The sequence below is a fragment of the Callithrix jacchus genome, chromosome 1, assembly GCF_049354715.1.
Source record: "Callithrix jacchus isolate 240 chromosome 1, calJac240_pri, whole genome shotgun sequence".
Classification (NCBI taxonomy): Eukaryota; Metazoa; Chordata; class Mammalia; order Primates; family Cebidae; genus Callithrix; species Callithrix jacchus.
Genome location: NC_133502.1, coordinates 176,816,265 through 176,828,563, shown reverse-complemented (window position 1 = coordinate 176,828,563; position 12,299 = coordinate 176,816,265). Strand labels below are relative to the sequence as shown.

The 12,299-nt window shown below is 53.0% G+C and overlaps 1 protein-coding gene across 3 annotated transcripts in view; it reads right to left on the bottom strand.

The window, feature by feature from the left end:
- The window catches only part of DNM1 (dynamin 1), a 50,680-nt gene that overhangs the window by 34,498 nt on the left and 3,883 nt on the right, over nucleotides 1-12,299 (bottom strand). For all 3 annotated transcript variants that reach the window (XM_035258841.3, XM_035258834.3, XM_035258891.3), the window contains exon 2: nucleotides 89-162. In XM_035258841.3, coding sequence (XP_035114732.1) covers nucleotides 89-162 — 74 coding nt within the window. The remainder of the gene's footprint in view (nucleotides 1-88; nucleotides 163-12,299) is intronic.

Below are 12,299 nucleotides of genomic sequence, written 5' to 3'. Positions count from 1 at the left end.
AGTTCTGTGGCCAGGCTGACTCTCAGCTTGGGGACAGCGGAGAGGCTGAAGTGGGCAAGCCTGGCTGTTGATGAAGGACGACACGTACCTGTGGTTGCATTAACCAGCTGCAAGACCAGGGGACGTCGGGTGACAATGCCAGATCCTCGAGGTAGGAAGTCCCTGCAATGAGTTGGAGGTTAAAGGAGGGTCAGGATATGAGAGGGCTCCCTCTGTCCAAGGGGTACCTGTCCTGCCCTGGGAGAGCCAAAGCTCCCTTCAAAGTGCTGGTGCCACCGCTCTTTAGCCCAAGGGCTTCAGATCCCTAAGGGGAAATGGCAGCCCAGAAAGGTGGAAAAGACTCTTCCTCAAGTCCCCTGGGTCACAGAATTTATGCATCTGAGCTGCCAAGAGACTGGATCAACTCCTAATACGTCCTGTGTTGGTTTTGAGCCAACAGGAAGTCCCTGCCCCAACCCAGCCACTGTCATTCAGTCCTGGAGAAACTGAGGCATGGGGTGTCCTACATGCCTATGCGTCCAGTGCCCACAGAGTGGATCCCAGGAAACAGAGCTCTAACTTCTCCCCTCCCTTCCGCTGTGGGGCAGGACAGCATCTCACTTCCCCTTCCCCAGACCCCATATGGCTAGAGTTGAAGAAGCGGGGGAAGGGGGTGGCAAGGAAATGGACTCATGGGTCAGGTGCAGTAGCTCATGCCTGTAATCCCAGGAAGCGGAAGTTGCAGTGAGCCAAGATTGCGCCATTGCACTCCAGCCTGGGCCACAAGAGCAAAACTCCATCTCAAAAAAAAAAAAAAAAAAAAAAAAAGATCTGGCACGGTGGCTCACACTTGTAATCCCAACACTTTGGAAGGGTGAGGCGGATGGATCACCTGAGGTCAGGAGTTTGAGACCAGCCTGGCCAACATGATGAAACTAAAAATACAAAAAATTAGCTGGACGTGGTGGTGGTGGACGCTTGTAATCCCAACTATTCTGGAGGCTGAGGCAGGAGAATGGACCCAGGAGGTGGAGGTTGCAGTGAGCCAGGGTTGTGCCACTGAACTCCAGCCTGGGCAATAAGTGCGAAACTCTGTCTTAAAAGAAAAAAAAAAAAAATAAAGGACTCATGCTTTTTAGTGCCTACTGTATGTCAGGCTCTTAGTAGGGCTCCATACCATAGCCCTACTAAGGCAGGTGCTGTTATTACCCCCATTTTGCAGATGGGGGAACTGCAGCTTAGAGACATTCAGGTTGCACAGCCAGTACCTGGCAGAGCAGACCCTAGTCTCAGATCTATTTGACTTTGCAGTGAGACTCCCATGCCCTTCAGCCCCCTTTGAAGGACTGAACTGAGGGGTCTCGAAGTCATCCCCTGTCCCTAGACCTGACAATCTATAGCTCAGACATTTGATCATGCTGATGACAAGCTCAGCTGTCCTTTTGGCTGACTCTTGTGGGTGCTGTCCAGTGAGCTCTTTTCATCTACCACCCTCTGCACTGCCCTCCAGGCTGGTGCAAGCGCGAGGGTGAAAGCCTCTCCAGGAATAAGGCTGTCAGAATCACCAGTCATGGGATCCCCAGGGCCCAGGAAAGGGGTGGAGGCAGGCTGAAGCCTGAGGGACCATTGAGATACAGCCAGTACCTTATTCATGGAGATGAAGGGAAAAAGACACAGACAGTCTCTACAGAGCCAGAGGCAGAACCCAGGTTTCTTGCCCCCAGCCCAGAACCTGACCCAGACTCATGTCTTCTTTCACCCCAGGGTCAGTAGCAAAGGGTCTTTGATACAACAGACTAGACCCAGAGCTCCTAGGCTCAAAGCCCCCTCTTGAAGCCTCTCCACTGCCTCACCTCTGGGGAAGCACAGGCTGCTGAGGAGGAGTCAGGAACTATGCTGGGGAAGGAGAAGGATGGTAAGCCTTGTGTATATTCATCATTCTTGCCAGACAGTGAGCTTTAGGAGGATAGGGCAGCCTCTTTCTGTCTGCCACTGTATCCCAGGGCCCAGGACAGGGCTTAGCACACAAGGGGCACTCGATAAATTCTGATCGAATCCCCAAGTCTTTGAATCTGTGCTCAGATATAGAGATTATCATTTTATGGAGGAAGCAGCTGAGGCTCAGAGAGGTGAAGTGACTCATGCAAGGTCACACAGCCGAGCGGGGATTCAAAGCTGAGTGTCTGTTGAACCCTCAGCCTGGGAGCTTCCCCATTCAAAGGTGCTGCCTCAAACCCAAGAAGCCAGACTTGGCTTTTTATGTAATTCAATTAAATTCAGTCTGTGCCCGGTCCTGTGCCGGGCTCTGGGGATGGGAGATGATGAGTCAGAGAGTTCCCACCCTGAGGAACTCACAGTGTGGTGGGAGAGACAGACAAGTAAACAGATACTGCAATGCAGTGTGGGGTGTGCTAGGACAGAGGTGTGCCAGGCAGCACAGAGGGAAGGGTTGGCTGGGGGTGGGTGGGAGGACTTCCGGTCTCAATCTCTCCCATCCTTTACTCAAAGACTCCTTTGGAGGCATGACTTCCAGTTTTGGGAGTCCCCCAGGGCTGTGGAGATAGAGCAGCTGTTCTCATAGAAGCTGGGGTGGGTGTGGGGGCTGGGGGTCCACCCTCTTCTCCACCAGCTCCTCACCCAGCAATACCATGGCAACAGTAATTGCCATGGAAACTGCAGGAGGGGCTAAAAAGGATGGGACTCCCCACAGAGAGCCCCCACACAGAAACATGGACTTCCCCTGGAGTTCCTTCCCGAGAGGCCTCTCCTTGAGCAGATGGGCCCACCCAACCCTGGTGGGCCTGAGGGTGGAGGTCTCCAAGGTGCCACATAGAGGGGAGCCCAGGGCCCAGCTGGCGAGAATGCTGGTGGTCAGGGTCTGGGCCAGCTGCCCACTGCCTCCCGAGTGCTGCTTAAAGGACAAGTAGCTTCTGGGAAGTAGAAACTAGAGGCAGGGCCATGGCTGGGGGTCATGCCCCTCCTAGGGCCAAGATCTCCTGGTGCCCAGATGGGGAGGTGGCCCATCTCTGCCATGGCCCAGGTTCTCAAAGTGAGGCCCTTACGAGGCCTGCATCAGAATGCCCTGGGTAGTTTGTCCAGACACATGCTCCCCAGGCATGCTGGGCTAGAATCTCAAGGGGGCTTTGCAGAGAGGCTGAATCTGGATTTTAAAAAGATCCTCAGGTGGTTTTCACACTCCCTGTCAAGTTTAAGGACCACCTGCCCTGTGCTGAGGAGCCAGGGCCAGGCTGGCTCCTACATTGAATCCTATATTGACCTTTCCCTGGCCTGGTGACTGGTGTTAGGACCCAGGAGGTCTACTTCCAAGCCTCACGCCTGGACAGACAGTGGGGAAGACCAGAAGGTCACCAGGTCTCGACAGTGAGTTCTTTGCTCACTTCCAGGTTCTTGCCTGGCACAGGCCCTGCACATAGTAGGTGCCCAGGCAACACTGGAAGGAATGCGCATGACTCAGCAGCTCCCTAGCTCTTCCCTTTCACCTGGACACACCATCCCACTTTAGCGCTCTGTTTAAGGGTCCCCTGGGTGCCCCTCCTTCCCCGCAGTGGGGATCTGGACCAGATCCAGTCTCCAGCTCCTGGTTAGGCTGAGGGAGGACAGAACAGGTGCCCAGAGAAAAGTGTCAGGCCCACCAGCCTCAGAGGCCGCGTGCTGTGCCCGGTGTGGGGGGGCGGCTGCTGGCATGCCAGCTCTCCCCACTCATTTGGAGCAGATGGTGGGTTCCAGGGGGGCGTGCCTGGCCATCTGCAGAGGCACCTTCAAACCTGAAGCGTGGGGAGACAAAATAAACACCTCTCAGGACCCTCAAATGCCACACTCCCTGTCCGAACTGGCGCTGTCACCCTGAGAGGGGTCTGGAGAAACTGAGCCCAAGGGCTGACATGACCCCTACCCCTACTCTAGGACCTGAGACTTGGGGCCAGAGCTTGGGATCCTGGTTCCCAGGCCCTGCCAAATGCAAATGATGCCAGGAAGAAATGTGCTTAACTGGGCGTGTGCCTAGTGCCGGTCATTCTTCTGTGCCTCCTCTTTCTTGAGCTCTGATGTCAGATGGACCCAACATTGAAAGTCTGAGCTGTTATGTAGGAGCTGTGTGGCAGTGGACAAATGACCATACCTCTCTGAACCTCAGTTTCCACATCAGTAAAATGGGCTGCTGTGAGGCTTATATGAGCTGATGACTGAACCACTGGCGGCTGCTATGATGATAAATAGTGATAACTTGCTGGGCATGCTGGGAGCACAGGCTGGACTCCCACAGGGCATGTTGGGAGCACAGGCTGGACTCCCACAGGGCATGTTGGGAGCACAGGCTGGACTCCCACAGCTCCGCACCAGAAGGGGCAGCTGGGAGAGAGTTGGAAGGTGAGTCTCCTGGAGCCTGGCAGCCAGAGTGGGGGTGAAGGCAGGATATTTCTAGCCAGATCTTGACCCTGGTGGTAGAAGGCAAGGGGGGTGGGCAGGAGCGCCCTCTGAAGCAGGGAACTGGGTGCCGGAAAGGGAGTGGGTAGGCCAGGAAATACTGCTGGGAGGAGCTGAGGCTGCCCCCAGGCAACAAGACCCTTTCTGTTCCCGCTGCCCCAGGAGGCTCTGGGCGAGGCCCAAGTCACAGCTCATGAATTTCAAGCTGAGGTTTGAACACTGCAGGGCAGTTCTGGCCTTGGCTTTCCTTGATGTTCTGATGGCCCCAGGAGCAGGGACTGGGCTAGACCTGTTTGTCACAATATCCCAGCAGCCAGCACAGGTCTGGCATGTGGCAGACTCTCAGGACACCTGCACTGACCAAAAGATGGAAGATGAGCTCTACCATCGGCTTCATTGTGCAGAGGTAGAAACTGAGGCACAAAAGAGGAAGAGTCTTGCTCAAGATCATGGCGCAAGTTGGTGACAAGGTAGGACCGGTACCCAGGGCTCCTGGCTCAGGGTAGGCACGCTCTCCACAGCAATCTTTCTCCCTATTAAGCAGAACCTGTTACCTTCCCTTATTCCTTATCCTCCCATCCTTCCTGCTTTCTTTCCCTCCCTCCCTCCTTCCCTCTCCCTCCCTTCCTTCCTCCTTTCCTTCCTTCCTCCCATCCATCCAAGTGTTGATGACTTTGTATTTTCAAAATGGAAATAGATCTCTTTTGCCTCTAATTTTTAAAATAATATCCAGTTAAAAAGATTCAGAAAATGGTCGGGTGCAGTGACTCATGCCTGTAATCCCAACATTTTGGGAGGCCAAGGCGGGCGGATAACAAGGTCAGGAGTTTGAGACCAGCCTGGCCAACATGGTGAAACCCTGTCTCTACTAAATATACAAAAATTAGCCCAGCGTGGTGGCAGGCGCCTGTAATCCCAGCTACTCAGAAAGACAGGAGAATCACTTGAACCCAGGAGGCAGAGGTTGCAGTGGGATGAGACCATGCCATTGCACTGGGCGACAGAGCAAGATTCTGTCTTAAAACAAAACAAAACAAAAAAACATATGTTCGCCAGTTAAAAAGATTCAGAAAATGGCCGGGTGGAATGGCTCACACCTGTAATCCCAACACTTTGGGAGGCCGAGGTGGGCAGATTGCCTGAAGTCAGGAGTTTGAGACCAGCTTGACCAACATGGTGAAACCCTGCCTCTACTAAAAATACAAAAATTAGCCAGGTGTGGTGGCACACACCTGTAGTTGCAGCTACTCAGGAGGCTGAGGCAGCAGAATTGTTCAAACCTGGGAAGTGGAGGTTGCAGTGAGCTGAGATCCAGCCACTGCACTCCAGTCTGGGTGACAGAGAGAGACTCTGTCCCCCTCCAAAAAAAGATTCAGAAAATAAGTGAAATATTAAAAAAAAAAAAAAAAGCCAATCGTCATCCCAACACCTGGTGAGAGCCACTGTAAACATTTTATCATTAATAATCATCATCATGGTTAAACACCGATGAATTGCTGACTGCCAGTCAGGGACTCTGCCAGAGACTTGAAAATCTACATCAGCACAAGATTTTTTTTTAGGGTGATGGAAATATCCTAAAATTAGATTGTGATGATCGTTGCACAACTCTGTAAATATACTAAAAATCATTGAATTGTGCCTTTAAAATGGGTGAATTTTATGTCATGTAAATTATACTTCAATAAAGCTGTTTAAGAAAATCAACATCTGGCTGGGCACAGTGGGCACAGTGGGCATGGTGGGCGCGGTGGGCACAGTGGCTCAGGCCTATAATCCAAGCACTCTGGGAGGTCGAGGTGGGCAGAACACGAGGTCAGGAGTTTGAGACCAGCCTGACCAACATGGTGAAACCCCATCTCTACTAAAATACAAAAATTAGCCAGGCTCGGTGGTGCATGCCTGAAATCCCAGCACTTTGGGAGGCTGAGGTGGGTGGATCACGAGGTCAAGAGATCGAGACTATCCTGGCTGACATGGTGAAACCCTGTCTCTACTAAAAATACAAAAACTAGCTGGGCATGGTGGCAGGTGCCTGTAATCCCAGCTACCTGGGGGGCTGAGATAGAAGAATAGCTTGAACCGGGGAGGTGGAGGTTGCAGTGAGTTGAGATCATGCCACTGCACTCCAGCCTGGCAACAGAGCGAGATTCTGTCTCAAAAAATATATATATATTAGCGGGGGTGGGGGTGGGGAAGGGGGTGTGGTGTGCACCTGTAATTCCAGCTACTCAGGAGGTTGAGGCAGGAGAATTGCTTGAACCCAGGAGGTGGAAGTTGCAGTGAGCCAAGATCGCGCCACTGCACTCCAGCCTGGATGACAGAACGAGACTCCATCAAAAAAAGAAACAGAGAGAGAGAGAAAGAGAGAGAGAAGGAGAGAAAAAAGAAAGAAAGAAGGAAGGAAGGAAGAAAAAAAGAAAGAAAAGAAAAGAGAATTGATCCTTGCATGGCTGTGTGAGATCAGAGTGATCAGTTTCCCCATGTTACAGGGGAAGAAACTGAGGCTCAGAAAGGTGAAATCACATGCCTCTCGGACGTCCACAGGCACACTGCGTTATCAACCCTTTGATAGCTTCTCTATTCACCTAACATATCACAGACATTTCCAAAGTTATTAAATATACAGCTACATCTGGATCCTCTGTCTTTCTTTCTCTTTTAGAGACAGGGTCTCGCTCTGTCACCCAGGCTGGAGTACAGTGGTGTGATAATAGCTCACTATAGCCTCAAATTCCTGAGCTCAAGCGATCCTCCCACCTCAGCCTCCCAATAACTGGGACTACATGTGTGTGCCACCACGCCCGGCTATGGATCCTTATTTCTTATCACCAGCATCTTAATGAGAAGGAACCCCAGCTCGGCCACTAAGTTACCTCCCTATTCTGAACCTCAGTTTTCCCATCAGTGAAATAGGACATGGGCCAGCAGCTCCCTCCTAGAGCTGTTGAGGGAATGCCTTGAGGTCCTGGCTGTGGAAGGACCTAACAGGGCTGCCCACTGGTGGGTCCTAGTTCCTGAGCATGTGCCATGTGCTGTGTGCTTTATGTGCTGCTGCACTGCATTCCTTCGAAATGGGGACCCAGGTTGGGTGTGAGGGTGTATTCACCAGCTGAGATTTTTCTCCCCACCCTGGCTAGTGGCCTCCTTTCCCTGAGCTAAGAAGAGAGGCATGTGAGACAGAGTGATGGAAGAGTAACACAGTCATAATGAGATACGTTGTTAATATTAACCATGGTTGAAGCTGCCCTGGGAGCTCTGAGCCCAAGGTAACGGGCTTCTTTCTTCCTCTACAGCTTCCCATCTGGGAGAAAACAAAGCCCTACCGCGCACAGGGAGGGCCAGGTCATGGCCGGAGACAGTGATCAGGGAAGACATCTCAGAGGAGGGGTTGGCTGATGTGAGACTTGGAGGAAAGACCCAGTGAAGAGGAAGACAAGACCAGGGGCCAGGCATGGTGGCTGAAACCTGTAATCCCAATAATTTGGGAGGCCGAGGTGGGAGGATCACTTGAGGCCAGGAGTTTGAGACCAGCCTGGGTAACATAGCAAGACTCTGTCTCTACAGAAAAAAAAGGAAAAAAAAAAAAAGAGGCTTCCAGGCAAGAGAACAGCATATGCAACAGCACCCCGGGAGAATGAGAGAGCCCTAGTTTTTCCGTGAACTGTAAGATATTCAGGTAAACCAGGAGGGAGCAGCTGAATGGAAGCAGGACTGGGTAATCAGTCCTCAGAGGCCCAACTCAGGTGTTGGGGTTCGGTTTTGTTTTGTTTTTTGTTTTTTTTGAGATGGAGTTTTGCTCTTGTTACCCAGGCTGGAGTGCAATGGCACGATCTCGGCTCACCACAAGCTCCGCCTCCTGGGTTCAAGCAATTCTCCTGCCTCAGCCTACCGAGTAGCTGGGACTACAGGCTCATGCTGCCATGCCCAGCTAATTTTTTGTATTTTTAGTAGAGACGGTGTTTCACCTTGTTGACCAGGATGGTCTTGATCTCTTGACCTCATGATCCACCTGCCTCGGCCTCCCAAAGTGCTGGGATTATAGGCGTGAGCCACCGCGCCCGGCCTGGGGTTCGGTTTTGAAGGCAGGGAGTCCAAAAAGGGCTTCAGGCAGAGGAAGGCAGATTGGGAGGCTGGAGAGAGTTCCATGCTGTTGGGTGGGGGATGGGTTGGGGGAAAGGGAGGAAGCAACTCTGTGGCTTAGACAGGGGCTGGAGTTTGAGGTAGACAGGAGTGAGCTGGGCAGACTCCACAGGGCACGGAGACGGAGTCGGATGGGGAGGGCGGGCCAGCGAGCAGGTAGCCGATGTTGGGGCCTCTGGCCAGGGGACTGGGAAGATGCCATTTAGGAGAATATTTTGAATACCTTCCAAGCTCAATATTACTTTTTTTTCCCGTTGTGTATAGTAATTCTAAGTTGCTAGGCCTGACTTCTGCAAACGATTCCTGTTTCTTAGCCAGATTTCATTCCAGGGAATGGGTAAGAGTGCCAGAGAGTCACCCAGGAAGAGGAGGAGAGGAGGAGACACTGAGGTGTGTAGGTGTGTGTGCACAGGGGTGGGGCTGGGGTGGGGAATAGGGTAGACAGAAACATGGAGAGGTGTGGATTGGAGGCAGGAGGCACATGCTTGTTCCTGGCCTGCCTCTGATTCAATTGCTGTGTGACTTTAGGCAGGTCCCCTCCCCTCTCTGTGTCATTTTTGCCATCTAAAAACCTGGTGGCTCATGCCTGTAATCCCAGCAGTTTTTGAGGCCAAGGTGGGCAGATCACCTGAGGTCAGGAGTTCAAGACCAGCCTGGCCAATATGGTGAAACCCCATCTGTATTAAAAATACAAAAATTAGCTGGGCATGGTGGCGGGCACCTGTAGTCTCAGTTACTTGGGAGGCTGAGGCAGGAGAATCGCTTGAACCTGGGAGGTGGAGGTTGCAATGAGCTGAGATTATGCCCCTGAAGCCTGGGTGACCGAGCAAGACCCTGTTTCAAATAATAATAATAATAATAATAATAATAATGCTAAATAAATAAAAACAAAAACCTGGTTGGAAGGCCGAAGTGGGATGATCACTTGAGCCCAGTGGTTTGAGACCACCCTGAGCAACATGGGAGCCCCCATCTACACAAAAAATTTTTTTAAAAGTTAGCCGGACTTGGTAGCGCATGCCTGTCGTCCCCAGGTGGGAGGATGGCTTGAGCCCGGGAGGTCAAGGCTGCCAAGATGGCCGCACTGCACTCCAGCCTGGATGAGAGAGCGAGGTCCTGTCTCAAATGAAACAAAACAAAAACACAGGATGACAGTAGACACCAGTACTGCTCTTAGACCTGGAAATTGGAGCCCTTAGCCCCAGACTTACCCTTTAGGGGTCCCTCTCTGGACCTCCTCTGGCCTTACCTTCCCCATGGGGCAAAGAGATCCCAGGGGCCAGGAAAGGTGCCCAGCTGGAGCCTGTGCTCCCCTCAGAGGCTACACTCAGGTGCCTCAGAATTCCCTCTCAAGCAGTTCCAAGCCCACTGCCCAGGACCAAGGTGGGTCCTTTCTGGAGCTGGGATATGTGGGCTGGGGTGTTCACGAGTCAACCCTGGAGGGATAAAGAGGAAAGTGACAGGGCAGCCCGGGGAGAGGGGCCACCTGTCCCTAAGCCTCCACATACATCATGGAACTCCAAGGAGCCTGAAATTCTGAATTCTAACCCAGCTGGCCAGGTTGTGATGAAGGTGCGTTTGCTATGGTGGGAGGGCAGAATGCATTGCATTTAGCAATTCCTCAGCTTGATTTATAACTGGAATACATAGGCATATGGCACGTGGGCGTCTGCTTCTCCACGCCTGACAGCACTGTGCCCATGACCTGCTTCCTCCACTCCTGCCCTGCCCACCCTCTCCACTCGCCCACTCGTGCCCCCTTCCCTGCGTCCAACCCTCTGACCCAGCCAGGGCCTGGGAAACTCAATTCTCCTGGCATGGGGATCAGATACTGTCTGCCAGGGTCACCTTTCACTCCCAGCTCCTCTGGGCCACGGCGGGGCGTGGGTTTGGAGAGGAGGTCTCGGCTGCAGATGCGTGCATTTCCATGCATCCTAGAGCATTCTGTGCACGCCAGGAGCATGCAGAGGCCGGAGCAGAATGTGGCAGCTCTCCAGGTGGGTGGGCGGCTGTCAAAGGAACCCTAACAGGTCTCTCAAACCCCGGTTCCCCAACCCTCCTGGTCTCACCTCTGGCCTCTGCTCCTCACTCAGCCACACTGCCCTTCACCCTTCACCCTTCATCCGGGTCTCAGACCCCCTGGGCTCTCTTCACCCTAGTCCTTTGCTCAGGCCGGTCCCTGCACCTGCAGCAGTCCAGGCCTTAGCTTGACCATGTCCCAGTCTTGTTCAGGTCCAGTCTTAAATGCTACCTCCTTAGGGGAGGCCTAAGAAAGCTGATGGCCCAGAAAGCTCCCTTCCCCTCAATGTCAGGCTCCTTGTAACACGGTAGCAGACTCCTTCAAAACACACAACAAATGAGCTCTTTGTGGATTTCACGTCTGTCTACCCCAGTCGGCTGCAAACCTCCCCAGGCAGGATGGGTATGGCTGGTTCACAGCTGTATCCTCAGGGCCTGGCACACGGCAGGTGCCAAGGAAACATCAGTTCCCTCTGCCCCCTCCAGGTCATCAGTACGCTGCCTAGAATGTCTCATTTATCTGCTAATATTCTTTGTCCTCCATCTCCAAATCTGAGAAATGGGACCACTATGATGCATCCCAACATGTTCAGAGGAAGAGACAGAACTTAATAGTGGGGAGTGGGCTGTCTCCCCTGGGAAAGGCTAGGTTTAACAAAGAGAGGGGCTCTCAAGAGGCCAGAGACCAGCACCATGCCCATGCTGGGATAGAATGTGGAGAAAGGGGCCGGGCACCATGGCTCACACCTGTAATCCCGGCACTTTGGGAGGTTGAGGTGGGTGGATCACTGGAGGGCAGGAGTTGAGACCAGCCTGGACAATATGATGAAACTCCATCTCTACTAAAAACACAAAAATTAGCCGGGTGTGGTGGTGCACACCTGTAATCCCAGCTACTCAGGAGGCTGGGGCAGGAGCATCACCTGAACTCAAGAGGTGGAGGTTGCAATGAGCTGAGATTTCACCACTGCACTCCAGTATGGGCAACAGAGCGAGACTGTCTCAAAAGAGAAAGCAGAGGAAGGAACAAGGGCACATTGCAGGAGGCAGGAAGCCTGGGGGATGGAGGGAGGCAGAATCACGGGGAAACCTAAAACCCTTCCCGAAAGCTGCTCCTAGGGCTCTGGGCAGAGGGTCACTCACCAGTACCCCAACCCTACCCTAGGTGGAGAAGGTCCCCCACCGTGCCCCCATCCTGATGCACCTCCCAGCCTGCACCATCCCAGAGGGCTTGCCTGTCTATGCCCAGGCAGGAAGACAACCAGTCTTCCATGCCAGGCCCTGCCTTGAATGCTTCATGGACCCGCCATCTTCTCACAAGGGATGTGCTATTATTATCCCCATTTTACAGATGAGGAAATAGCAGCTGGACGGGGTTTAGAGAACATGCCCAGGGGTTCTCTGCTTGTAAGTGGCAGAGCTGAGCTTTGAACCCAGCAGGTCTGACTTCAGAGCACGCTCTCAGCCCCTCTGCCACGTTCCCACTGGCCTTGGCCCGCCCCAGGACAACCCACTCTTGGCCCTGGAGGAGTCTTGCTGGCGGAGGGGGCATGTATTGGGGTTGGGGTGATAAAGAGGAGCTGGAGAGACAGCGAGGAGGTCCCTTTGGCCTAGGGCACCAGGCATCTGTTCATGAAAGGCTGGCTGTGCTGCGTCCACAAACACTCCCCCGTCTACACTTACCCCCGGGATGAGCTCATCTGCTCTTGGGTTTA